We start from the raw sequence: 26,712 nt of genomic DNA, 5'->3' as shown, positions 1-26,712 counted from the left end.
AAGCAGCTGCCAAGGTCAAAGGCCTGGCTGCTGACCTGAGACCTGTCTCCTCTTCTGCCTCAGCCCTGGCATGGCTCGGCTCCAGTGGTCACCACTGCGGTGACCTTCTGCTGCCAATCTGATAAGGAAGGCTGGGGTCCCATGTGCCCCAGGGGAGGGGGGGGGGAGACTGGGAAGCTGAGCCACGGGCAGTAGAGGAAGAGTACTGACTATCTTTGTCCTGGAGGTTCAGGGAAGGAGGAAACCCTTTGGTTTCCTACTTTTAAGAAAATAGGTTTGGGGATTTATTGTGGTGGTTGTTTCCCCCCCAAGGCTGGGGGGTGGAGGTGAGGTGAGTTGTGGTGGGAGGGCCTGGCCCTTGGACAAGTTTCTGTGTCACCCAGGTCCCAGGAGCCTCCACCCGGCCTGGGCCCCCCTGGCGGCTCAGGAGAGGGGGGTGCCTCTGGAAGGCGTGGGGTCTGGAAGTCTGGGGCCGGCTGGGATCGGGTGGGGGGGGGCAGGAGGAGCCCCTCGGCCACAGCCCGGGGCGAGCTCAGGCTGCCTCGGTCGGGGCGCGGGCTCCCCGGGCGGCGGGCGGGCGCGGGGACTTGACCCTCCCCTCCCCTCCCCGCGGCTCCCCGACCTCCCGACGCGCCCCTCCCCCGCCTGAATGGGGAATGAGGCTTTGTTCCGAGGTGGGCCCGGCGATCCCCAGGAGCCCACGGTGTGCCCCGCCGGGGCCCGGGGAGGTCCCAGCCCGGTGGCGGCCCCGCCGGAGCCCGGGGCGCCGTCCCCCGTCCCGCGCCGCGCCGCGCCGGGACCGCCCGCCCGCCCGCCCTCCCACCCCGGCGCGGGACGGGGGCCGGCGGTGCCCAGCCACCCCGCTGACCCCGCGAGCGTGCTCGGGCCGGGGCGGGCGCGTCTGCGGGTGTGCGAGGCGGAGCCGCAGCCTCCGGGGGCTCCGGGGGCGCCAGGTGAGCGCCGGCCCCGCGGCCCCGGCCCTGCCCGGCGTGGGGACGCGCGGGCGCGCGGGAGTCCGGCCGCGCCGGTCGGGCCGCCCGGCCGGGGCGCCCCGCGGTGGCGGGAGAGGGTGTGTGGGTGTCAAGGACTCGCCGACCGGGCTGGGCTCCGCCGCGCGTCAGCCGGGCCGGGGCGAGGGCTCCCGGCGAGGGCGGGGTGGGCACCTGGGGCCGGCGGGGGGGGGGCGGAGGTGCGGGCCGGGGGCTCCCGGGGCCCCGAGCGACCTTGCCGGGCGGGGAAGGAGACGTGGCAGGCGGGGAAGTCGGGAAGATGAGGCGAGGGCGGGAGGGGCTTCCAGCCGCCGGGGCCCTCGCGCCCGCGTCGGGGGCCCTTCCTGCCGGGCCGGGGCGGCTCCCGCGCTCCTCCCTCTCTGGGGGCCGGTCGGCCCGCACCTTTGCCCCGGGGGGGGGGCGCAGCCTCTGGGGAGGAGGGTGGGGGTGTCCCCGGGCCCCGCAGTTTCCCCCCCCCCCCCACGGCGGGCGCGCGGGAGAGGAGGGAGCCGGGGCAGCGGGATGGAGAGGGGTGACGGCCGGGGCGCGGGCGAGGGGCGATTTCGCGGGAGGGCGGGCGGGCGGGGGGGGGGGGCTGCGGTGGGGGGGCGGGGGTTCCAGGGTCAGGGCCCCGCGGGGCCTCGGCGCGGGCTCGGGGGGGGGGAGCCCGCCGGGAAGCTCGCCCCCCGCCGGCACCCCGGGCGCCGCACCCCTCCCCCCAGGCCCCGCCACTCCCCGCACCGCCTCCCCCGGCCGCCTCGTGCTGCCCCCAGCGTCGGGACGAGCGACCCGCGGCTCTGATTGGTCGGAGGCCGGGAGGGGGAGCCGAGGGCCGGATTGGCTGGCGGGGCCGGCGCAGGGCGGGGCGTCTGATTGGCGGAGCCGGCCGAGGGGCGCGCCGCTGATTGGCCGGGGACGAGGAAGCAGGAAGGAGGGCGGCGGAGGCTCCGCTCTCGGGGAGTTTGTGGGGGAACCGCGAGCGGCGTAGCGGATCCCGGAGCCCGGCCCCCGTCGCCCGCCCGTCCCGGCCGCCCGCCCCGCCCGTCCGGCCTCCGCCGCCCGCCCGCCCCGGCCCGGCGCGCCCGCCGCCGCCGCCGCCCCCCCCCCCCACCGACGGCCCCGCCCGGCCGCGGCCCCCGCTCCGCCCGCCCGGCCGCGGCCCCCAGGAGGAGGCGCTGACGCAGCAGCGTGGAGCCCGGGAATTGAGCGCCCCCGGGGGGTTCCAGCCGCCGGATTCCAGCCCGGCCGGGGCCTGCGGGCGCCCGGAGCCGCGCCGTCCGCGCCCGCCCGTCCCGGTGAGCTGGGGGGCCGGGGTCGACGCGGGGGAAGGGGCGGGCGGGCGGGCGGGAGCGGGCCGGCGAGGGAGGCGGACTCGCGGCGCGGAGAGGACCGGCCGCCCGTCAGCGCGCCCCGCCGAGCGCGCCGCGCCGCCGCCGCCCCCGCCACCGGCCCGGGCAGGGACGGACGGACGGACGCCGCGGAGCAGGTGCGCCCGCCCGCGCCGCCCCCTCCCTCCCCCGGGCCCCGCGCCGCGGTCCCGCCATCGGGGAGCGAGCGCGGCGCGCCTCGAGGTGACAGCCCCCGGGGGCCGCCCGCCCGCCCGCCCCGCAGGCCGAGGTGGGTGGCGGCCGCGGGGTGGCGGCTCGGCCGGGCCGGGCGGCGGCGGCGCGGGCGGGCGGGCGGCGCGGGGCGGGAGGACGCCGGTCGGCTCCGCGCCGCGGCGGGGCCGGCTCCCTCCGCCGGTGCGCGGGCGGCCAGGCCCCCGCCGCGCCCCCTCCCCCATCGCGGTCCCCGAGGCGAGGGGCCGCGGCCGGGGGCGGCGCCGCGGGATCGCCGGCTGGGGCGGGGGGCGCCCTGGGCGCGGGGGGCCGCCCGGCCCTGGCCTCCGGGGCGGGGGGGGGGCTCGCGGCCGGGGGCGGAGGGCGGCGCGGATCCGGTCGGATCGGGCCCGAGGGGAGGGAGGCGCCCGACGCGGAAGGGGGCCGGTTCGGAACGCGAGGGTGGGCCGCGGGAGGCCCGGCGGGGACCGTGCGGGGCGGCGGCCGCGTCCGAGGCGGGGCGGGGGGGGGGGAGCCGAAGTTGTCAGACCGCCTCCAAGTGACAGCGGGACCCCGCGCCCGCGGCCCGGCCCGGCCCCGCCCGCCCCGCCGCCGCTCCTCCGGGCCCGGGGGCCGGGTCAGGTCGAGCCGGAGGGGCCCGCAGGGCGGTGGAGCGCCGGACAAAGGCGGCGCCCCCGGCGGGCGCAGGTAGGGGCGTCGGGGAGGGCGAGCGGGCGGGTCCGAGGCGCCCACCCCGAGGGACGGGCGCCGGGCTCGGACTCTGCCCCGGGGACCGCGGGGGCCGGGGCGCCCGCCGGGAGGAGCCGCGGCTCGGGCCCGGGCTCCGGTCGCCTCGCGCTGCCGGGAAGAGTGGGGTCGACTCGGCCGCGGCGAAGGGGCGGTGGGGGGGTGGGGGGGGTGGGGGTGCGCCCCGGCCCGGCCCGCGGTGACCGGGCCGGCGGTCCCCCCGAGGCGACGGTCGTGAGCCGCCCCGGGGCCTGCCCAGCGCGGAGGGGGCCGAGGCTTCCTTCCCTCCACCTGGGACGCCTCCCTCTGGGTCGCCCATTGTGGGCGGGCGGTCCTGGGGCTCGGCGGCGCCTCTCGGCCCCTGTGCACCTGCAGCCCCTCGGCCCCTGCCTCCAGCACTTTCCCCCAGCCGGGAAGGCACCCACACCGGGAAAGGCGAAGCTGAGTCTAGAAAATCCAGGCAGAAACTTAATGAGATTTAAACCGAGGTTTCAGTCCTCTCCTTTGTGCCGCCCAAGACATTCTCCCCCACCTTCGCCACCTTCCCGTCTTCCACAGAAAGGAGCAGAGGGCCTCGTAGGGACAACCGCTGCCCTTGGCCGGTGCCCCCCACTTGGGCACCACTGGCTCCCGGTGGGAGTGCCTCTGACCCCAAGCTCTAGGCTGGCGGGCACTCTCACCCATTTGGAGCCGTGATGTGACCCCACACCTGAAGGAGCCGGGCCTGGGACTGTACAGGGGTGGGCCGCTGCTGAGGGTCAGGGTTGGAGCCCCACCTCAGAGCTGACTTTCTGCCTACTCAGGGGACGCTGCCCGTCAGCCCTGCCACAGAGATGCAGTAGATGGGCACCGAGTTAATGCAAGGTCCTCCTCTATCCCTGGCTTCAGGGGGGTCTACCCCCCAGCCTGGGTGGAGCTCCCAGGTTGTGGGAGGGGGCAGGTAGTACTTCACACCAGAGACTATAAAGTTGGTTCTGAGAGAATTTAATTGCATGTCTAAATCCAAAGGAGGCTGAAGACTCTGCGGGCTTTGTGTCTTCTGTGGGGCTGCCTGGTACGCGGTTTGGTGTGCCCTGGTCTTGTGGCTTGATGTAAAGTGGAATTGCTGAAATAACACACCTGTCTTTGGTAGGGCTCATACCTGGCAGGGAGACTCCATGCCAGTTGGGGGTCTGTGTTGAGGGGTAAGCTCTGGGGAGTTGAGCCAGTAATGAGAGTCTCTGTGACTGCTGTCCCCATGTCAAGTCTGTGTTGTTATGTCCTCCTGCTCCCTACTACTCAGCTACCAGATCATTACTCCCCCCCCACCCCCAAAACACCCCTGCCACTTTCTACCCACAAAATTGTGGTGCTTTCTCCTTTCCCCACAGTCTCAACCTACATGGTGTCTCCAGGCCCTTTCCTAGTCCTGCCATGCACGTTTGTGTCTCTGCCCTTTGCTCCTGTCCCCTCCCACCTCCTTTCCTCCCACTTGTCAGGAGTGTCGCTGGAGCTCAGGCCGCTGCAGGCCTGCAGGCCGAGGGAAGCAGCCCCCTCTCCCTTGAGACACTGGATCTTCTCACACGGTGTCTTCGTGAGAGGAAAGTGTCTGAAGGGCGAGGACACTGAGTGTTCAGGGTGGGTGGGTTTGTGTTCCTCATCTGCAGTCTGTGCCGGTCCTTGTTGTTGAATGAGTAAATGTAGTTGGCTGCTGGGTGGGCTGGGAACAGAGGGCAGACCTTCCCTTTGGCTTCTCTAGGAATGCTCAGTGTGGAGAGGTCGGGGTCTGCGGGCATGGGGGGGGGGGCTCTCACCTGGGGTGGGATAATCGGCGGCTGCTTCTGAGGCTCCTGCTTGTGGAGAGTCCAGTCCTGTGGATTGCCCATGTGACACCATATAGACATGAGTTGGAAAAGGGCTGTAATCCTGTTTTCCTCCTACCCCACTGGATGGTTCCCTGTCCCAGGCTTTGCTGTTCTTATGCAACTTTCCTTGTTGTCCATGCTAAATGAATCCATATGTTTTATCTCCTCTCAACCCGGGTGTAAATGAGGGGAGAAAGCCTGATTCTGAGTACAGAAGAGAAAAATAATACTGGGTCTGGCCCATGGATAGGATTTTTAGGGTTCCTCTTGGAGGCTCAGTCAGCCCTACAGATCTATCAGAAAGGAAAGCCACAGCCCTGAACTCCAGCAGAACTTGGTTGTTCACCACCTAACCTGGACTGAGGGGGACGTGGGACACAGGAGGGCGACTGGCTCGAAGCTAGATGGCAAGGAAACATGCTGAATCCATCCCTCGCCCCCAGACCTCCCTTTCGTGCCCCATTTTGATGATTAATGGACTAGCAGTTTCCTTCTAAGCGGGAAGGCCACCCCTCACAGTTGTCATGGCAATGTAGACCGCTCCCCGTCAACTGAAAAATCCCTACTACTACTCTCCTCCTACGGTAGCTGGAGAAAAGCTACCCCTGGGTGCCGCCCTGGGCAATGACGCCTGGGCTGCTCCGTGTCCCAGGCCTTCCGCCCGCCCCGGGCCTCGCCTGCCTGCCTGCCCTCGCCATGTCCCAGGCCTTCCGCCCGCCCCGGGCCTCGCCTGCCTGCCTGCCCTCACCATGTTCCAGGCCTCGCCCGCCTTCGGTCCTCATCCCAGCAGATCCCATGGCTCAGGGGACACCTGTATCCTGAAGGGGAGAAAACCCTGCTTATCCACAGTGCAAACTAAGACCCAGAGAGAAGGTGCTCGCCACGTCTTCCCCCGTGTTTAGAGGAGTGAGTGAGGGGCCTTTGACACCCCCAAGGAGATTTCAGTAGACCTGGAAGGGACTCCGGCGCCTTCAAACCGCAGCCGTGACTTCCTCTCATGCCTCCCACCTCTGCCCTGGCGTCCAGGGGTCTGACGCGCCTTGCTCCTGCCTGGCTCAGGCCACGTCTGGCCTTGGTGCCCTTTGCGAGGTGAGTCGCTAAAGAGGGGAGGGGGGATCTTGAAGGAGAAACAAGTCTCCAGTTGAGAAGTTGCCTGTGTTGAATTGAAGGCTGCCAGCTGACGCTTCGGGAGTTTATGGAGTTTATGGAGCATTATACGAACAGCCCCAACATTAAAGGACCTCCCTTTTATGAATGGGCTGTGAAGAATGTAAATAAAGCAGCATCTCTCAATGGGGAAGCATTTTACATGAACGCACTACCCTGGCCCGAGTATTTATGGGAATTTGCTAGCATGGTCTGGCAAGGCTCGCTTCCTCTGTGAACTTGCACTTGCGAGGTGCCCGGGACTCTGGAGGTGGGGGGGGGGGGAGAGTGTGTGTTGGGTCCTGAGGGCAGGCCCAGTACCCGCTCTCGACAGATCGGGCCTTCACTGAGATGCGAGATGCCTTTAGCAGTGAAAAGGGGAATATCCCAGGGAGTCAAGAGCATGTGGAAATTAGAAGCCTCCCAATGCCTGGGGTCCGGGGTTCTGCAGCTCCCCACCCCATCGGCGGCCCGGACCTCCCCCGGTGGGGGCCTGGGGGGGGTCTTCCGTGATGAAATCTTGCCTGGTTTTATGAGAGGCACCTCGCTGAAGTCAAATGGACTGGTTTGAATTTCAGCTCCTTTATGTTTCTCCAGCCCACCTCCTGGCCCTGCCACTAATGAGCAGTAAAACGTCTCAAAGGGAGGCAGAGGCCGAGCCGCCGTGGAAGCTGCAGATGGCCCGCGCGAGCAGTCGCATCCAGGACTTGGCGTGGGGAGAGGGGGTGGTCACTCCCCCCATGGGAAACACCTTCGAGGAAGGTTATGCCACCCATCTGTCCCTTCCCGCATACGTAGAGTGTTGTCTGGGGCTCCGGCGGATGGCCTCGCCCCGTTCACCGGCCCGGCGTGGCGGGGAAGGGTTGCCTCTGCCCGGCTGATGGCCGTGGAACGTGGTTGTGAGCGAGATGGAGTGAGTCGGTCCACGGGAGGACTTGGAGCTAGCTGTGCTGCTTCCTGGTTCGGTTCCTTTTCCAGTAGGTGTGGGTAGTGTTTTCAGCTTCCTGCCTCAGACTCCTCCTCAACTGCAGCTACCCGTCCAAAACGTGGGGGCTAGCCCTCAGTCCTGTGTGAGGTTCAGCTTTTAGAGGCGCGTCCTCGTTTAGATGCTTCCTCGTGGAAATTCTGGGATTATTAGGATGCCACTGATGTGTTTGCAGAGGGAGGAGAGGAGGGGGGGAGGTCTCACAGTATGGACAAATACCAAAAAGTTCTAAAAATGGCAAGGTGTTCTTCAGAGAAAGTATTTGCCCCAAAGGGGTAGCCAAGGGGCAGCCTCTATTGTCTGCGAGATGTGATGATTGGTTTTCAGTCTTCTGCCTCGGAGGGCAGGGGATGGAAAGTTCGGGGCATGAAACATGCAGAGACACCTGACCTTGGAGCCCCCGCCACTTTCTAGGTCATAAAAGGGGTGTGTAACAAAGTGCCCGCAAGAGTTTATTGGGGACTTTGAGCTGATGTGTCTGTAAAAACCTGCTTCCCTTATTGAATCTTTTTTGAAGCCAGGTAGCCAGGCTGGCATTGAACCCTTCCCCTGCCACAGCCGCCTGAGTTGTGAGATTACCGGTGTGTGACACCGTGCCACGCCTTAGAAACAATTTTTTAAAATGATGTTTATGTTCCCTTGGCCAGCCCACAGATGGCATTTAAATGTCGTACGTTTACAGTTCCTTTGTGGTGGAAATCCAGGAAGAACTAATAATGTGTTGAAATGGCGGTAATTAACAGGAAAAAAAAAATAGAAGGCTTGTGATCCGAACCCGTTGGCTGTGACCCAGGCCCCTGTGGGTGTGCATGGGGGGGGGGGGCTGACTCCCGGAGCCCCACCTCTGCCCTCCTCCAAGGCAGCCTGCTGACAGGTGTTGCTTCTCCTTCAGATGAGATGCAAAGAGCGGCTGGGAGGGTGTCGGAGGGTGGGCGCCGCGGGGCATGGAGTGTGGCGTGGGGCTGAGCCTTACCAGCCCACATCAGCAGTCCTGTGACAATAGAGGCCTCTGTGGCCCGCAGACCCAGAGTGCCCGGCCCTGCACGCCGCCGGGACACCTGGGGTCTGATGTGCGAACTGCCTCGCCCTCGCCTAGCCCGTTCCACCTTCCTGTCTGTGGCCTTTGCCCCCATACAAGTGTGCCTGGTAACTAACGGAATGCTTCCTGAGGCAGCTGGGCAAGTTGGGAGAGAGGACTAGCCCCCCGAGAGGCCCTGCGGTGACTCTGGGGGAGGCCCAGCAGGCTCCCGTCTAGGGTGGAAATGCCTCACCGTTTGGGTGTCCCTATTCTGAAATCCTCAGGTGGTACTGGAAAGCATGGGAAGCATTCCGTATTTTGGCATTTACATTGCTCAATTGGCAAAGTTTATGTGTATGTTGGATACTCCAGAGAAACTCTGAAATCAGAGACACTTTCAGTTTCCAGCCCCATCCTGGGGCTTGAACCCTGGGCCTGGGCGCTGCCCCCGAGCTCTTCAGCTCAAGGCTAGCGCTCTACCACTTTGAGGCCACTGCGCCACTTCCAGTTTTCTGGTGGTTCATTGGAGATTAGAGGCTTAGGGACTTTCCTGCCCGGGCTGGCTTTGAACTGCGGTCCTCAGATCTCGTTCTCCTGAGTAGCTGGGATGGCAGGCAGGCAGCATTTTTTGAGAGGTGATTTTCCACCCGTGTGGGCAGGCCTTTACTCGTTCCACATACTTGTTTTGGACTGGGTGGCTCATCTGCCCCCCTGAAGCTTTCCCATGGCGGGGTGTGTGTGTGTGTGTGTGTGTGTGTGTGTGTGTGTGTGTGTCACTAGTCATTTAAGGGAGAGGTCAGGAGCAGGGCTGTACTCGGGGGCGCTTCCTCTCGCAGTGCTGGGGTCTGCTCACAGGGTCTGCCCCTCAGGCCTGCCAGAGTCAGAGTCCGTGTTAGGGAAATCACGGAGCAGAACTGCTATCAAGACTTGTCAGGCTGGTACAGGAGGTGGCACCTCTAGTCTTGGCAAATCATCTTGGGGTGTCTGTGTGCTTGATACTGCTTTTTTTCTTTCCGTGTCAGTCATGGGGCTTGAACTCAGCGCCTGGGTCCTGTCCCTGAGTGCTTTTGGCTCAAGGCTAGCACTCTGCCACTTGGAGCCACAGCGCCACGTGCAGTTGTCTGGTGGTTCATTGGAGACGAGAGTCCCACAGAGTGGAACGCCAGCGGCTCACGCCTGTAATCCTGGCTATCAGGAGGCTGAGGTCTGAGGGTGGGAGGCAGCTCAGGGCCAGGTGGAGCAGGAAAGTCCTTGGGACTCTTAGAAACCGGAAGTGGAGCTTTGGCTCAAAGTGGTGGAGCGCTCCTAGCCTTGAGGAAGAGGAATTCAGGGACAGCACCCAGGCCCTGAGTTTAAGCCCTGTGACCGACACCCCTCACATGCACACACCAAAAAAAAAAAAAAACCAAAAGAATAAAAAAAAAGTCACAGAGTTTCCTGCCTGGGCTGGCTTTGACCCATGGTGATTCTCCGATCTCAGCTTCGCGAGTAGCTGGTATGACCGGCCACTCGTGCCTGGCTTGTTATTGCGTTTTGAGCTGGGGGCTGCATGCCTCACCATGCATTGTCCCCCAGGCCAGAAATCGTGGTCTAAAACATCGTTTCCTCCACCCCTTCCTTCTCCCCTCTCTTTCCAGTGCTGGGGAGCGGCCGAGGGCCTGTCCCCCAGGCGGGCAGTGAGGGTGTCAGCGCTGTCCTGGTGATGGAATCGCCACTCACTGTCCTGGGCAGGTTGGTGAGCTGTTGAGGAGTTTTTGTGTTTTGCTTTTGTGCTGGTCCCGGGGCTTGAACTCATGGCCTGGACTCTCAGCTGTTTGGCTCAAGGCGAGCACTTTGCCACTTGAGCCACAGCTTCATTGCGGTCTTTTTGTAGTTAATTGGAGGTTTCCAAGTTTTCCTGCCCTGTCTGGCTTTGAACCTTGATCCTCATGTCTCAGTCTTCTGAGTAGCTAGGTTTACCCCCAGCTGGAGCATGGCTGGAAATGTTTTTTGTTTGCTTTTTTTGTTTTGGTGCTTGGTCCTGGGGCTTGAACTCCCGGCCTGGGGTGTTTTTTGAGCCTTTGTTGTTGTTGCTACTTTCAGCTTTTTAGTAGTTAATTGGCAATAAGAGTCTGATTTTACTGGGCTGGCTTCGAACTGCATGAACTGCTGTCCTCATGCGTCAGCCCTTGAGTATCTAGGACTGCAGGTGTGACCCACCGGCTCCCAGCCTAGTTGAGATGTTTTTGGAGGATGCCACATTAGCAACACAAGGACTCCCCTGCTCTGCAGACTGCAGGCGCTGAGCTCCGCTGGGCCCTTCCCCCACCCGTTGTACCTTCACAGCTTAGCCAGAATGGGTCCGGGCCCCCGGCGTGGGTTTGCTTCCGGGTGGGTGGTCCAGGAGATTCCGCCTCCAGCTGCACCCAGCCTCGCCACGTGAGGGAGGGGTGTGGAAAAAGGTGCATTTGTCAGGTGACCTTTCCTGCATCCCAGTGTTATGCTAAGAATTTCCCAGCGTGCTCCCTGCCTTCCCCGCTGGGCCTTTGTCCCCCACACCTGGTGTGGTAGGTGCCCTGGGCCGGACGGGCTCCTGGCCAAGCTGGTCACCGTTTGCCCATCTTCCCCCGGTCAGCCTTCCGTGTGGTCCCGGTGAGGGGGGAAGGAAGGAGAACGGTCTCGAGAGCACTTCCTGTGCACCCGGCCCTCTGCTAGGCACCTCACCCGCGTTCTTGTTTAATCCTCACCGTGAGCTCTGTAAACAAGGAGAGCCAGCCTCCGAGTGCAAGCCCTTGGAGGCCCGGGGGAGCTTCGGTGCAGCCTGCGGCTGGCCCGCGTTGGCCTGATAGGCAAAGGTCACCAGAAGCGTGGGGAGACCCGCGGCAGGTGCTGGGGAAGGGCTGGGGAAGGGCTGGGGTGCGCATGCTACCCAAGCCTGGGAGATGTGGATGGTAAAGGAAGCCCCTGGACTGGCTGCTGCTTTTTTTTCTTTTTTTTTGGTTGGCCGGAGGGCTTGAACTCGGCCTGGGCCCTGTTCCTGAGCTTTTTTGCTCAAGGCTAGTGCTCTGCTGGTTGAGCCACAGTACCACTTCTGGTTTTCTGGTGGTTAATGGACTTTCCTACCCAGGCTACCTTTGAACCGCACTCCTCGGATCTCAGGCTCCAGAGTAGCTAGGATTACAGGCGTGAGCCACCTGTGCCCTGGCAAGACTACTTTCTTTCTTTCTTTCTTTTCTTTCTTTCGTTCTTTCGTTCTTTCTTTCTTTCTTTTTGCCAGTCCTGGGCCTTGGACTCAGGGCCTGAGCACTATCCCTGGCTTCTTTTTGCTCAAGGCTAGCACTCTGCCACTTGAGCCACAGCGCCACCTCTGGCTTTTTCTATATATGTGGTGCTGAGGAATCGAACCCAGGGGTTTCACGTATGCTAGGCAAGCACTCGACCTCTAAGGCCATATTCCCAGACCAGGACTTGCTTCTTTTGAATGTGATTACCATCTAATTTGTCGATTTTCTTTCTTAAAGCAGAACACTGAGCTATGACTAAAATACAGTACTCTCTGCCCTGGAGATCTCTTACTGCTTTGCAGCTCGTAGCCTGTTGGTTCAAAGGGAGTCTTTTTGTCCTCTCACTCTAGCTCCCCACTGTTAGGAAGGGTCCTCCCTCAAGACTGGAGTGTTAGTGGTTCCTAACTATATGAGAAAATTCTACCAACTCCGCTGTTACTATTCCCTTTTTTTTTTTTTTCCCATCCTGGGGCTTGAACTCAGGGCCTGGGTGCTGTTCCTGAGCCTTTTCATGTTCAAGGCTAGCACTCTACCACTTGAGCCACAGCACCACTTCTGGCTTTTTCTGAATAGTTTATTGGAGATAAGAATCACATAGTCTTTTTGAACCTCCATCCTCAGATCTCAGGGTAGCTAGGATTATAGGTATGAGTCACAAGTATGAACTTTCTTTTCTTCTTTTTTTTTTTTTTTTTTTTTTTTTTGCCAGTCTTGGGCCTTGAACTCAGCCTGAGCACTGTCCCTGGCTTTTTGCTTCTTTTTTTTTTTTTTTTTTTTTTTTGCCAGTCCTGGGCCTTGGACTCAGGGCCTGAGCACTGTCCCTGGCTTCTTTTTGCTCAAGGCTAGCACTCTGCCACTTGAGCCACAGCGCCACTTCTGGCCGTTTTCCATATATGTGGTGCTGGGGAATCAACCAAGAGCTTCATGTGTAGGAGGCAAGCACTCTTGCCACTAGGCCATATTCCCATCCCCCCTGGCTTCTTTTTGCTCAAGGCTTGCACTCTGCCACTTGAGCCACAGCGCCACTTCTGGCTTTTTCTATGTATGTGGTGCTGAGGAATCAAACGCAGGGTTTCATGTATATGAGGCGAGCACTTTACCACTAAGCCACATTCCCAGCCCCTACTTGCTTTTTTTGTGCTAGTCCTGGGGCTTGAACTCAGGGTGTGTCCCTGACCTTTTATTGCTCAAGACTAGCACTCTACCACTTGAGCCATAGCTCCATTTTGGGCTTTTAGGTGATTAATTGAAGGTAAGAATTTCATAGACTTTCCCACCTAGGTTGGCTCCGAACGTCCAGTCCTAAGATCTCAGCCTGCTGCATACCTAGGATTAAAGGCCTGAGCCTGTTGCTGTCCTCTTGAACTTGCTTTTCTAATGTAGAGTGAGGGAGTCTTGTTAGAATCTCCCATCGTTACAGCAGGGGTCTGCCTACCTTGGTTTTGGCTACCTAGGAAGCAGGTGGAGGTTCTGGACCCTTGGGTGTAGTTCTGGGACTGTGCTGCGTGGTCAGCACAGCAGGAGTAGCCCAGCAGTGTGCTCTGGACTCATCTCTCGCTCGCTCTCGCTCTCGGTGTCTCTGTCTCTCTCTGGGTTGTGGGCCTGGCTCCAAGGATGGCCAGTAGATTTTTACTTTTATGGGGAGGGGGCGGTCCTGGGGCTTCTCTGCCTGGGCACTGTCCCTGAGCTTTTTTTTTTGCTCAAAGCTACTGCTCTACCACTTCCAGCAAAGCTACTGCTCTACCACTTCCAGCTTCTCAGCCTCCTGAGTACTCAAAAGCAAACCCTCTGTGTCCCGACAGGTCCTGCCAGTATCTTTGGTTGTTTGGTGAACTCACGAGTCCTGCCAGTGTCTTTGGTTGGTTGGTGAACTCACGAGTCCTGCCAGTGTCTTTGGTTGGTTGGTGAATTCACGAGTCCTGCCGGTGTGTTTAGTTGTTTGGTGGATTCACGAGTCCTGCCGGTTTCTTTGGTTGGTTGGTAGATTCACGAGTCCTGCCAGTGTGTTTAGTTGTTAGGTGGATTCACGAGTCCTGCCAGTGTCTGGTTGGTTGGTGGACTCACGAGTCCTGCCGGTGTCTTTGGTTGTTTGGTGAATTCACGAGTCCTGCCGGTGTCTTTGGTTGGTTGGTGACTTCACGAGTCCTGCCGGTGTCTTTGGCTGTTTGGTGGACTCACGAGTCCTGCCGGTGTCTTGGGTTGGTTGGTGAATTGAGCGCCCGTCACATGGGCGCCAGGGGGCGGGGCTGCTGTCTTGGTGGGCAGGGCCCCGTGCGAGAGCCCTGGGCGTGCACGCCCTCTGACCCCGCCTTGCGTTGGGGTCTGCGATGTGCGGAAGGCTGAGCCGCGCAGCCCCATCCACCCCACTCTGGCTCCACGAGGGACAGGGGCCGTGTTGCGTCCTTCCTGCTGGGCACACGCGCGTTGGAGGGCAGCGGGTGAGGGGCCGGGCTCTGGCTCCTGACCCTGGGGAGGCTGGCTTTCCAGTGAAGCTGCCGGGACAGAGCTGCTGCTGCAGGCATCTGGGGAGTGGGGGGAGGCGAGGTGCCACTGCTCTGGGGGTCCACGGCCACTCTTCCCCCCCCCCCCCCGCCTTTCCACCCGCTCAGGGCCGAGAATGTAAAGTTGGTTGCTCAAAGGGAACAGTGCCAGCATTTCTTTTCATCTATGCCATGCTGGGATTGGAACCCAGGGCCCTGGCAGCTCCTCGTCCCTTTCCACGTTCAGTGACCTCGGCTGGCGTTGAGTGAGAGGAGGAGTGTGCCTTTGGACTCTTGGAGAGTGGGGGAACCCCCCTCAGGGGGAGGGAGATGGCGCTCGGCCCCGTTGTGCAACCTCAGCTGGACCGGGAGGGAGGAGGCCTGGCGCTGGCTCCGGGCCGGGGGATGCCCGGGTTCACTCAGGATCCCCCAACGCTCGCCTTCCACTAAAGACAGCTTCTAGTGCCGCGTTGAGAAGTGACCGGGAGAGGGTTCAGGAGAGCAGCCTGTCCGTCCTGCAGCCCAGGCATGGTGAGAGAAGAGAGCGGGGGCGGGGGGAAGGCTGGGGGCCCCTCTCTCCCCCTGGGCTCTGGGCTCTGCCCACCTGCACCTTCCTTACCGCCCCACCCCGCCGCTGACCTCTCCGGCCCGAGGACGCGGCCTCTGCCAGCGGGAGCTGCGCTGCGCGCCTGGCCCTTTCTTCCAGCCCGGGTCCAGACAGAGCCAAGGCCCAGCTCTGCATGACGCTCGGCCTGCTGGCCCTGGTCTCCCCCTCCGCCCGCGACGGTGGCGTGTCCCTGGGGTGGAGATGGGAGGTTCAGCCTGTTCTCTGGTCTTTCGCGCCGAGGCTGTTCAGAGCCGAGGACAGTCAGACTGGTTTTCTCCAGCGGCCGGCAGTTTGGCCTGGCTGGGTGAGAGGTGACGGGGCTCCGGGGAGTCCCCAGGGCCCGGATCACCTGTGCCTGGGGGGACGCAGGGTCCGGATAGGAGGAGGGCAGTGATGGGAAGTTCCTGGTTGTGCCCGTGTCCGTGGGGGAGGGCCTACCGGGAGCCAGGCCCGCTGCTTCCCCGGGATCAGCTTCCGCGGCCCAGGCCGCCCCTCTGGCAGGCCAGAGCCCTCCCGCCCGGCCCCGCCGCGGGGACAGGCCCAGGAGCCCTCCCGCCCGGCCCCACCGCGGGGACAGGCCCAGGCACTCCAACGCGGGACTCACCCAAGCTCCCACGGGGCCGTGGGGCCCCAGCCTCGCCTGCCTCCCGACGGCGGTGCGGCCAGCTCTGGGGGCCTGGGGTGTTTTCAGTGGGTGACAGGTTGGCAGATGCCGAGGGGCTCAGGAGGCGGCTCCTGGCGTGGTTCGGATCTGGGGCCGCACACTGTGATTGCCCCCCATGTCTGCCTTCTGGGGGCAGTGGTGCCCCCCCCCCCCAGGGACCAGTGCTGAGGGACAGAGTAAAGAGCTGACGGCCTCAGGTTCCAGGAACCGGCTTCTGGAAGTGGGCCATGTTGTAGGCAGGGCCATGCCTCTCCTTCCCGCCCGTCCCCTCTCAGGACGTTTGGGGTGCTGAGCAGAGAAGAATCCAAGTGAGGGCAGGCGTCCCTGGACTCCGGCACTGACCGCAGGCCGGCCCCCTCCCAGCCGGCTGCCGGGGACGGGACCAGCTGTCTCCCTAACACGGCCTGTGCTGGCTTTCTTCCTGTCCACCCCCCTTTGCTCTGGACTCGGTGTCCATGTCCTCAGAGGCCACCAGCCCAGGGGACCTCGGCCTTGGCCCCAGTGGGTGTGGCTCGGGGCCTGGTGAGGGGCTTCCCCCCCTGCTCATTCAGCCTGCGGCCTCCGCGGGGGGTTCCTAGAAACCTCCACGTTTCTAGGAAATACAGAGGTGCTTCTGCCGCCGCGGCTCCAGCTCCCGCTTTGGCTCCTCCCCCACCCCTGGCACCGCGCGCGCCCTGGTTTGAGCAAGACCCGGGGTTATCAACCATTGGGATGCTCCGGCGCTGAGCCGGCTGGAAAGGCCGCCTGGGGTTTCAGGAACGAACGGGTGGATCTTCTGTGCCTGTCGTGCCTCGGGCCAGATCTCTGGACAGTAGCGGGTCCTCTCATTTTGCCAGAACAAAGTCTGGCATGTCACCTGCGCCTTCCAGGTGGCCAGGTCCTTCCTCGGGGGTGACGCTGCCCCCGCACTCGCAGCTGCGGTAGTGCGTTGTGCGTCCAGCGCAGCTCCGGGAGCTCGGGGCTCGGGGGTTACGGGGTTAAGTCCTAGCTCTGCTGCAGTGAGCGTGAATGACGCTGAGCTGAAGGGAGAGCCCTGCCTGCTGTGCGGAGAGGGGTCCCAGGGCTTCCTGGCGCGGGGCACGCGGCTGGCACCTCGCTGGGCAGTGCTGCGCTGCTGCTTTGGATCGCAGAGTAGTGGGTAAAGAGTGAGGAGCTCCGTCCTCGGACCTCAAGCCGTGGCCTTTCCCCCCTGCGGTTCTGAGCTGTCTTGCCAGTATGGCAGCACTGTTCTCAAAGCACAGAGCTGGGGCTCAGGCGGCTGGGAAGGTGGCTTAGTGGAACAGCGCTTGCCTAGCGTGCATGAGACCCTGGGTTCAATTCCTCAGCACCACATACACAGAAAAGGCCGGAAGTGGCGCTGTGGCTCAAGGGGTAGAGTGCTGGCCTTGAGCAAAAGAAGCTCAGGGACAGTGCTCAGGTCTGTCAAGCCCCAGGACTGGCAAAAAAAAGAACTGGGCTCAGGTTACCCTAAGTGTGTAGTGAGGAAGGGGTGCGTGCCAAGTAGTTAGAGGAGTAGGCTTGGTCGTGGGCATTGTTTCCTCGGAAGCCCTGGTCTCTGTTTCCTCTCTCCTGCCTGTTGCCGGACACCTTACCTACCCAGAAGAACCCCAGGGCAAGGCAAGACAGGCAGGCAGGCAGTCTAGTCTTGGGGTGCATTCTGGTCCTCGCCGGGCACCCGCGCTTCAGGTGGTCTTTCCTAGAATCCGAACCCAGTGACGAGGCCTGGCTGAGCAAGGCCCTCCCCGCCGTGGGCTTGTCAGACGCCGTGGGTCGTGCCCTCCTTAGGGCTTTTCCAGCAAGAGCCAGTGGTGGCTGCCGGCTTTGGGTGCCAGGGAGACTTGGCCCTCCCAACCCTGGAGGCGAGTCCCCATCTCACCTCCTGTCCCCCTCTTCCCCTTCTGTGGCCAGCCTCCGAAGCTCTGCGTTGGGGTAGGGTGGCCAAGCCTCTGAAGGGCTTGGCGGGCGTTTGCCTGCTCTGTCTGCTTGCTGTCATCAGAGCCGCCTCTTGCCTGAGATGAGCAGCAGGAAGACGACAGGCAGCGGAGAGCTTTGCCTCCAGCTCCTCCTGCTGGGCTCCGCATGGCTCTCAGGCCTTCCAGCCTCGCTCGGGTCATGGGGTGCCTGGGCTGAGAGGAGGGGGGGCCATCCTGTCGCGTGGCTGCTGGTAGCCAGAGTCACCGAGACAGGATGGGGATGGGCAGGAGGGCCGCGGGCCGGGCCCTGCTCACCGCCTGCCCCGTGTCCCGCAGGTTGGAGGACTCCATGACACACACTCGGAGGAAGTCCCTGTCCCTGCTGAGTTCCGGCTCCGCCGGCCACCAGGCGCCCCTGCAGATGGAAGACGGCGGCGTGGAGCAGGGGGCCGAGGGCGCGGAGCCCGGCAGGCCCGCGAGCCCCGGGCACCTCACGGGGCGCCGCAAGAACTACCCGCTGCGGCGGCGGCCCCCGGTCCCCGAGAAGCCGAAGGCCTGCAAGGTGCTGCTGACCCGCCTGGAGAGCGTGTGCGGCCCCCGCAGCGCGGACGAGGCCGACGAGCTGCCCCCGGACCTGCCGCGGCCCCCGAGCCCGGCCCCCGGCGAGGACGCCGGCCCCGCGCGGCCCCGCAAGCGGCGCCTGGCCTCGCTCAACGCCGAGGCCCTCAACAACCTGCTGCTGGAGCGCGAGGACCGCGCCCCGGGCGGCTGGACCTCCTCCAAGAAACGGCCCCGGCTGGGGGAGGGAAGCCGCGAGCCGTCCCCCGAGGAAGGGGCCCGCCGAGACGCGGACCCGGCCCCCAAGAGGCTGGCGAGCCTCAACGCCGCCGCCTTCCTGAAGCTGAGCCGCGAGCGGGAGCTGCCCCTGCGGCCCCCCCGCGCCCGCGCGGAGCCGGACGGGCGCCCCGCGGAGCCCCTGCCCCCCAAGCTCCTGCGGCCCCGGTGGGCCAAGGTCGGCGGCAAGAACCACCCCAAGGCCCGGCAGGGAGCGGACTCGGGAGAGGCCTCCGGCCCGCCCGGCTGGCGGGAGCCCCCGGACGAGCCCCGGCCCTCCGCCGCTCCCCGCGGGCCGTCCGGGCCGCCCCCGCCGCCGCCACTGCCCTGCCAGCCCCCGAGCAAGGCTCTGGAGAGCCCCGCGGGACCGCGGCCCCACCTGCCCCTGCTGATGGGCGGGCAGGCGGCCCTGAAGCCGGAGCCCGGGCGCCCCGGCGAGGAGTCGCCCGCCCCCAAGCAGGAACTGCACCAGCCCTCCTTCCCCGAGCCCCGGCTGTCGCCCCTGCCCCTGCCCGGCAACCCCGCCGACTGCCACCGCGGCCCGTGCGCGGGGCCCGAGCTCACGGCGCTGGGCAGCTTCTACCTGTGCTGCGGCCAGGACGGGCCGCAGTGCGGGGGCTACGCCCCCTGCCCCATGCTCCCCGAGGGGAAGCTGTCCCCCGTGGCCGCCCCCACGGAAGGGCTCCTCCTGGCCCCCCGCGCAGCGCCTCCCGGCACCCCCTTCCAGCCCCCGCCCTGGAGCGCGTCCCGCTACTGCGCCAGCGAGAAGGCGGCCGCGGACGGCTACGGCGTGTGCGGGGTGCTGCCCCTGCCCCTCGCCCGCATCGGCACCGCCTGCGGCGGCTCGCCCTACAAGATGCCTTTTGCGGCAGGTAAGCCCCCCCCCCCCCCGCAGGATACGCTGGGGGGCGGAGACGGCATTCCAGAAGAGGGGGCTCTTGGGGGTACAGGGACGACCTAGAAGGCGGAAGGGAGGACTCGCTCGCCTCATCTGGGCCCCGTGCGAGGCGTCCGTGTGCCCTGCCTCCCGGGGGGCCTGGCAGCCCGCTGGCAGGGGCCGGAGCGTCGCCCACCCGGCGGGCATTCCCGATCTTAGCCTCCTGGTTAAGCATCGAGTTATAAATACGGCCCTCGCTCCCGCGTCCCCTCGAGGAGAACCGCATTCCATTCAGCACTTCCAGGACAGCTGGTGGTTTGGGGTCGGGAGGGAGTGCCAGGTGCCCCGGGGCCGTTCTGCCAGGGCCATTGCAGACGTAGAAGGAGAGCTGGTCCCTGGGCGTGGCGGTGCCTGGCCGGCGTGTGTGTGTGTGTGTGTGTGTGTGTGTGTGTGTGTGTGTGCGCGCGCGCGTGTGCGTGTGCGCGCGCACACGCACGCGCGGCGGGCACGCCGGAGCCCAGATCGGGATCAGGGCTCGCAGCTCCGGTGTCTGCCTTTCTGGTGAGACCGGATACCTGAATGGCTGGTGCCCGAGGCTGGGAGGGGTGCCCCGCCCGCCCCTAGCCGGCCTCCCCGGCTTCTGGGCGGAAGCGGGGTGACTCGGGCCATGCTGGCCAGCAGGTCTGCCCTGCCGCCGCCTCCCCTCCCCCTCCCCCTCTTATTAAGGGGTCTATAAAACAGCTTTATAGACCACTTGGCTCTGGCCAGACTGGTTGTTTCAGGTTCTGGCATGAGTTAGAGAGTTGGGAAATGAGAGCAGCTGCTGTTGGGGCTTTTCCTTTGGGGGCCGCTCCCCGCGTCTAGCCCGCCGCCCCCCACCCTCCACAGGGCCCCAGGAGCAGCACGTGCCCGGCACCGCTGGCAAGGCCAAGAGGTGTCCTGGGGCACAGAAGCCAACGCCTGTGCCCCCGGCTCCTCCTCGGGGTGCCGTGGGACGCGTCCACTCCGTCTCAGCCTCCACAGCCCTGCCTGTGGGCGGGTGTGGGTGAAATCAGTCAGACGTTCCTAGGGAGGGCGGGCGGGGGGCCGCGTGGCCATCCTGGGCGCTGCTGAGGGAGGCACTGAGGGGCCGCTGGCTGGCGAGCGGCAGGTGGGGCTCACCCCATTCTGTCTGGCGCTGGCACTGTGATGGGTCCCCCCCCCCCCAAGGGAGGGGATTCCTGGTTCCTCCAAGAGTCCACCGCTCAGTCTCCAGCAAAAAGATGATGAAAGGATGGATTTATTGGGGAAGTAAAAAGCGAACCGACCGGCCAGGGTCGCAGCCCGGACTCGGGAGCTGGAACTGCGACCACGTGCGGCCTTCCAGGCCGGGTTATAAAGGCGAACATCACATAGCCAAACCTGCCACACGCAGGTAGACAATGGGGTGACAGCACTTACAGAGCGTGCCGGGTCCCACGCAGGTGGCCAATGGGGTGACAGCACTTACAGAGCGTGCCGGGTCCCACGCAGGTGGCCAATGGGGTGACAGCCTGTCTCACAGTATCTGTTTGAACCAACCTATCATTCTAGTTGGAACTGGCGCGTGGATTTGGCGGGGCTCACAGATGCAGGTGGACACGCCTACTCCTGGGAGGACACGGGGTTAACCTTGAACGTTCCATGAACCTTCCACGCCTCGGGTGGGCAGGCAGTTTGCACAATCTCATCGTCGTGAAGGGGAGAGTCCCTGGGTTCTGAGCAGACAGGGCACAGTCCCAACCCAGAGGCTCAGGGGCAGGGGGAGCTTAGTGAAGATGGAGGCCGCTTCTGCTCCCTTTAACTGAGATGGAGTCAATCTGACACCCCTCACCAGCCAGTGAGGGCGCTGGCCAGAGCTGACCCCCCTATTACAGCGCCCTCCGCCCGAGCCCTGGCAGCCCAGGGCAGCTGGAGCCAGAGCCCGCGGAGCTGTCTGCCCTGTGCTTCTGTTAGCTCGCAGGACAGCGGGCTCCCATGCCAGCCGCTCCCCACGGCTAAGAAGGCCCCCGCCCCCGCCGCGCAGGGCCCTGGCCGCCTGGCTGGCCATCCGGACCGAGATGGGGTGGGGAAGCCAGCGCAGGGGGCGCGGGCTCCCCCTCGTCCTCACCCGTCCCCACCCGCTCTCCTCCAGACGGCTGCCGGTCCCTGGGCCAGCTGGAATTCCCTCTCCCGGAAGCCGGCCACCCGGCCTCGCCGGCCCACCCGCTCCTGGGGTGCCCCGTCCCCAGCGTGCCGCCCGCCGCGGAGCCCGTCCCCCACGTCCAGACGCCTACCTCGGAGCCCCAGACGGTGGCCCGCGCCTGCCCGCAGAGTGCCAAGCCGCCCAGCGGCTCCAAGTCGGGCCTGCGCACGGGCCCCGGCTGCCGGCACCCGGCCCGCAGCAAGGCCGCCCGCCGGCCCAGCCACCCCAAGCAGCCGCGCGCCCAGCGCCCCCGCCCGCGCCGCCGCCGCCGCCGCCGCACCAACGGCTGGGTGCCCGTGGGGGCGGCCTGCGAGAAGGCCGTCTACGTGCTGGTGAGTGCCCGCGCCCCCCGGGGGGCGGGAAAGGGGCCCCCCGAGCGCCCCGGGGGCGGGAAAGGGGCCCCCGAGCGCCCCGACGCCGCCTCGGGAGAGCGGTGCGCGAGGCCGGGTACGATGGGCGGGGCTTCCGGTTTGTTCTCGTGAACTCCACACCAGCACCGCACCCCCGAGCCCTGCGTGTGTCCCCACGGGGAGCCAAGAAACCGAGATCTGGCCCGAGATCGCACCGCTTGCCTAAGGCCGAGCCGTCCAAAGTGGTGGTCCAAGGGCTCCAACCCAGACCATCCCGCCGGGGAGCACTTAACACTTGGGGTGCTGGCGGGGCCCTGTGGCCACGGTGTCGATGGGGCGCAGCCAGAGCTCCGGGCTGCTGTCCCACCCCTTCCGGTTCCACACCCTGACTGCCTTCTTCCCTCCTGCCTGCCCTCCCTCCCTCTCTCCCATCTTTCCTCCCCCCTCCCCCGTGCCTCTTCCTCCTGCACTCCGAGTGGGCCCTCAAAGCCCACCGGCGGTGCTGGTTTCTTTCCTAGGACGAGCCAGAACCCGCCATCCGGAAGAGCTACCAGGCGGTGGAGCGGCGTGGAGAGACAATCCGAGTGCGGGACACCGTCCTCCTCAAGTCAGGCCCAAGGAAGACGTCCACGCCTTACGTGGCCAAGATCTCTGCCCTCTGGGAGAACCCTGACTCAGGTACCCGCCCTCAGGCCGGGGGGACCGGGAGCCGGAGGGCGGCCCCTCACCGGGACTCCAAGCTCTTGGTCGGCCCCTACCTGGAGTGTGGCCTGCCCGGCACTGGTCCCCCTGTTCCAGGCACCGTCGGCTTTCCTCTCGGCCAGGGGCTGTCTGCTGGGGAGGCAGTGCCTGTTTAGGGGGTGGGCACCCGTCCCCCCACCCCTCCGGTGCCCTCCGCGCCTCACTGCACTCCAGGGCAGGAGGCGTGGGGGCCACCGCCTGCAGAATGGGGCCAGCCGCTGCGGGTGGACGAGCCTCGGGGGCCGGCACCCGGGGTGGCCCGCCCCGGCCATGACCTCTCGCGTTGCCCCCCAGGGGAGCTGATGATGAGCCTCCTGTGGTACTACAGGCCCGAGCACCTACAGGGCGGCCGCAGCCCCAGCATGCACGAGGTGAGCAGCCCGGCAGCCCCGGCGGGCTTCCGGGCCCACCTGCCGTGTCCTCTCCCCTTGTGGGTCTGTGCGGCCAATGGGAAGATGGGGGACAGTCCCCGTGTCCTTCCCCGGCAGGGGGGTGGGCAGCCAGGGTGGAGTCGGTCCAGGCGGAGGGAGCTGTCGGGGGGCCCGGTGCCTGGCCCGCCCAGGTACCCAAGCCCCCGCCCTCTCCCTTTGAGCCTCTGCAGAATGAAGTGTTTGCATCCCGCCATCAGGATCAGAACAGCGTGGCCTGCATCGAGGAGAAGTGCTACGTGCTCACCTTTGCTGAGTACTGCAGGTGGGTGCTGTCCGCGGCCCCGCAGCCTGCTGCCCCCACTGGATTTTGATTTGTGTGTTTTGTGCTGGTGAGAGACTTGCAGACTTTCCTGCCTGGGCCTGGGCTGGCTTTGAACCACGCTCCTCAGACAGATCTCAGCCTCCTGAGTAGCTAGGATGACAGGCGTGAGCCACCAGTGCCTGGCTCTGAAATTGTTTTGCCAGTCCTGGGCTTGGACTCAGGGCCTGAGCACTGTCCCTGGCTTCTTTTTGCTCAAGGCTAGCACTCTGCCACTTGAGCCACAGCGCCACTTCTGGCTGTTTTCTATACATGTGGTGCTGAGGAATCGAACCCAGGGCTTCATGTATACAAGGCGAGCGCTCTACCACTAGGCCATGTTCCCATACCTCTGAAATTTATTTAGAAGACAAAGTGTGCCCACCCCCACCCCCCTTGTGGGAGACGGTGGGGCGGGTGGGCGGGCGGTGCGGAGGGCAGCCCCCAGGGGTGCACTGGTGGGCGTAGAGCAGGTGCAGACCCAGGGACAGGAGTGGGTGCAGAAGGGCGGAGTGGGGGAGGACGCGGTCCCCTTGCGACGATGGCGGGGGTGAGGACAGCGAACGGTCTGTTGCTGCAGATTCTGTGCCATGGCCAAGCGCCGGGGCGAGGGCCTTCCCAGCCGGAAGACAGCGCTGGTGCCCCCGTCCTCCGACTACTCCACCCCGCCGCACCGCACCGTGCCCGAGGACACGGACCCAGAGCTGGTGTTCCTCTGCCGCCACGTCTACGACTTCCGCCACGGCCGCATCCTCAAGAACCCCCAGTAGCCGCCCGTGCACGTGGGGGCCGCCCTTAGCCAAGTGGGGCTCGGGGCCGGGGCACTGCTCGAAGCACAGCACTTGGTGGAAGGGGCTCTGGGGTCCTGCGGTGCCGGCCTGTGGTTTTCCTGGGGAGGGAGGGCAGGGGCCCCCGATGGTTCTGGGTCTTGAGAGGAGGGAGGGGGAGGCCAGGCTTGGCCCGGTGCCTCCCTGCGCTGCCCGGGGGGGTGGAGGGGAGACTCCTGAAGAATCGGTCTTCCCAGAGGCCGGGCCAAGCCTGAGGGACACACACCGAGGAAGGGTAGGGGCGAGGAGGGTGGGTCGGGCCCTTCCAGAACCAGCCCCTTCGGTGGCCTCCCTGGCCCCCCCCACCCCCCGGGGAGCAAGCCAGCTTTACCTCACCCACTGTGACCCACTGCTTTCCTGTGAGCCTGGGACCAGGCGCCCCCGATTCTAGCACAGCTCTGGGTTCATTCTCTGCAGCCTGGAGAGCCGCAGTCCAGCTCCCAGAGCCTTGACTCCCTCCTCCCGGGCTCGGGGCCTTGCCCTGGCCTGGCTCCTTCGCCCCCTGCGGTAGCCACTGGCCTGGGTCGATGTGACCCAGCCCTTGAAGCGCGAGGCGGCCCACCGCGGCCGGACGCCTCCCTGGAGGGACACCCAGCGGGTCTGGTGAACTGGGGATCTGTCATGTCCGGGAGGGTGGGGGCCGCGGCAAGGAGAATTGCTACCTGATTTGTTGAAGATTTTTCCTCTTGCCTTACACTTGGAGGTCCTGGGAAACCTCCTGCAGAACTTCACACGTGACTCCTGAAGCCACACCCACCCGAAATCAAACCAAAGGAGTGCTGCGGCTCCCCTTGCGGTCACCCCGTCCGCTAGTCCTTTGTAGATTGCACTAATTCCCATCCCAGCGAGAATCGACACTGTATCAGTCCACAGACCTGCTGAGCCAGGGGGGGGGGGCCCTCCCAGGGAGCTGAGCACCTGCGTCTTCACTCTGTTCTTGCGGCCCTGTGGTGGCGATTGATTAGGATACTCGGCACCCTGTTGTCCCTGCCTGGCGTAGGCCGGCCCTGGCCCTGGCTCTCTCGAGAGGGGCTGGAGGCCTGATTATTTCCTGTCTGTACCAAAGAAGAGCATGGCTTGGGCCTGGTGTCGGGAACCTGCTACCTGAGCGTGTCCAGGAGAGCACACCCCGAAACGGGCCAAGGAAAGCGGCACTGAGCCCTGGTGAGGAGGGGGGGGATGTGGGCCCAGTAAGCCGGCAGGGGGCACTGGAGGAGGGTAGTCAGGAAGGAGGTCAGTCCAGCAGGGTGCGGAGAGTGAGGCCCAAGAATCCCGAGGGCTCCCTGGCGACCCCCAGAGCCCTGCCCTGGTCCTTAGAAACGGGTTGTCCCTGACTGGCCATGGGAGCGGGCAAGGCCCCGAGGCTTCCTGCGAGGCCTGGCTGGAAGGGCCCGGGGTCCCTGTTGAATAAGCTGTTCAGGGGGAGGTGGCAGTCTGGAAGAGTGGGGGGCAGGCAGTAAGAGGGGGATGGGGTGGCCGGCCGAGGGGACCCCGAGAGGCCGCCTTGGAGCTTGCTTGCTCCCAGGGTCTGCCAGGAGCCCATTCTCGCCCACGGGGGAGGAGTTCGAGGCCCCTCCTCGCACGCGTGCGGCAGGGGCTGCTGCCCAGAACTTAAAACGCTTTTGAGACTCTTAGATGTGGAAATATTTTTTGGAACCTGAAAATGCAGCTGGTAGAATTTCGATGGAAGCATAATCCATGTAAACTCTATTTTAGTTGGTATTTTGTAAAATGCACTTTTTGTGTGTGTCGATCCTGGTTTCCCAGATCTGTATTTCAGTGTTTACAGGGGAGGGCCGCCCTTCCTCACCTCCCTTTTGACAGAGAGTAGAAGTACTTCTTTAAGAAAAAAATAAATTTGAAAAATTGTATTGATTTAGAAAAGGATGATTTCTTGTGTGTCCTGTCTTTCTTTTTTGCCTGTAGGAGTGGGGGGGGGGGGTTCACCATTCTTATTTCAGGGGTCCTCCTGATCACTCCTTGTAGTTGCTCACTGAGGGCAACAAACGGAGGGGACGGGAACGTGGACTTCCTGGTGCCCACCGTGTAGCCCTGCGCAGCCCGAGCTGCCTGCCCCACTCCACCCCACCAGGGCTGCGAGCCACCTGCCCCACTCCACCCCACCAGGGCTGCGAGCCACCTGCCCCATTCCACTCCACCCCACCAGGGCTGCGAGCCACCTGCCCCACTCCACCCCACCAGGGCTCCCAGCTACCTGCCCCATTCCACTCCACCCCACCAGGGCTGCGAGCCACCTGCCCCACTCCACCCCACCAGGGTTCCCAGCTACCTGCCCCACTCCACCCCACCAGGGTTCCAAGCTGGAGCCCAGCTTCCAAGTAGGTGCTTGAGAGGTACCCAGCATTGCCTTGGGGCAGGCCCGCCTCGCTGCCGTGGCCAGAAGGTCAAAGCTTAGAGAAGGACGGGGACACTCCCACGGCCCCAAGCTCCACCCTTGATGGTGCTGGCCAGGCCCCAGGGGGTGCCGCCCTGCACAGGCCACTGCTGGGAGACTTTGTGGGGAGCTGATGGCCAGGAGCTTCCCCGCGCTGGAGAGGCTTGAACCGGGGCCTCCCTCCCTCCCCCCCCCCCCGTCCACTCACCTCAGGGATGGTGATGCCCAGGGCACCCGCCGGCCGGATGGGCTGCCCCTGGACCCCCATCCTGCCTCCACCGGGTCCCCACACAGCCCTGCCTGGATGCTTCGCCACGGCCCCCCTTGGGGTGGGAAATGCTGGCTTCCAACACCTGGACTGGGTGGGGGGGGACCCACTCCTGCCCCCTTGCCTGCCACCCTACTGCAGGGGTGAAGAGGGGTTCCCTTTCCACGCGTGGGCCTTGCCTGGCGGGTGAGGTGACCCCCAGGGGTCACCGGGGAGCCCCGGGGCGGGGGGGGGGGGCCTGCTCCCGCGGAGGCCTCGGGTCCCGGCCCTCCGGAAGGGAAGGGAAGGTGGGGC

General features: G+C 64.7%; 1 protein-coding gene across 3 annotated transcripts; it reads left to right on the top strand.

The window, feature by feature from the left end:
• Window positions 1-1,891: 1,891 nt before the first annotated feature.
• On the top strand, window positions 1,892-26,712 carry Bahd1 (bromo adjacent homology domain containing 1). 3 transcript variants are annotated; one of them, XR_007208820.1, is made up of 8 exons: window positions 1,892-2,284; window positions 17,531-18,900; window positions 21,058-21,440; window positions 21,977-22,136; window positions 22,494-22,570; window positions 22,792-22,892; window positions 23,509-24,919; window positions 26,696-26,712. XR_007208820.1 is itself a non-coding variant. In XM_048332647.1 (7 exons), exons 2-7 carry the CDS (start codon window positions 17,544-17,546, stop codon window positions 23,696-23,698), a joined length of 2,268 nt encoding a protein of 755 aa, XP_048188604.1. In that variant the 5' UTR covers window positions 1,892-2,284; window positions 17,531-17,543; the 3' UTR covers window positions 23,699-25,636. The 3 variants fall into 3 exon arrangements, 2 of the variants coding, with proteins under 2 accessions (XP_048188604.1, XP_048188605.1); XM_048332647.1 differs by lacking the exon at window positions 26,696-26,712 and having other exon boundaries at window positions 23,509-25,636; XM_048332648.1 differs by lacking the exon at window positions 26,696-26,712 and having other exon boundaries at window positions 1,893-2,284; window positions 22,801-22,892; window positions 23,509-25,636.

This window comes from Perognathus longimembris, chromosome 23 (genome assembly GCF_023159225.1).
Source record: "Perognathus longimembris pacificus isolate PPM17 chromosome 23, ASM2315922v1, whole genome shotgun sequence".
Lineage (NCBI taxonomy): Eukaryota > Metazoa > Chordata > Mammalia > Rodentia > Heteromyidae > Perognathus > Perognathus longimembris.
This window is presented reverse-complemented; position numbering and strand designations above follow the sequence as displayed.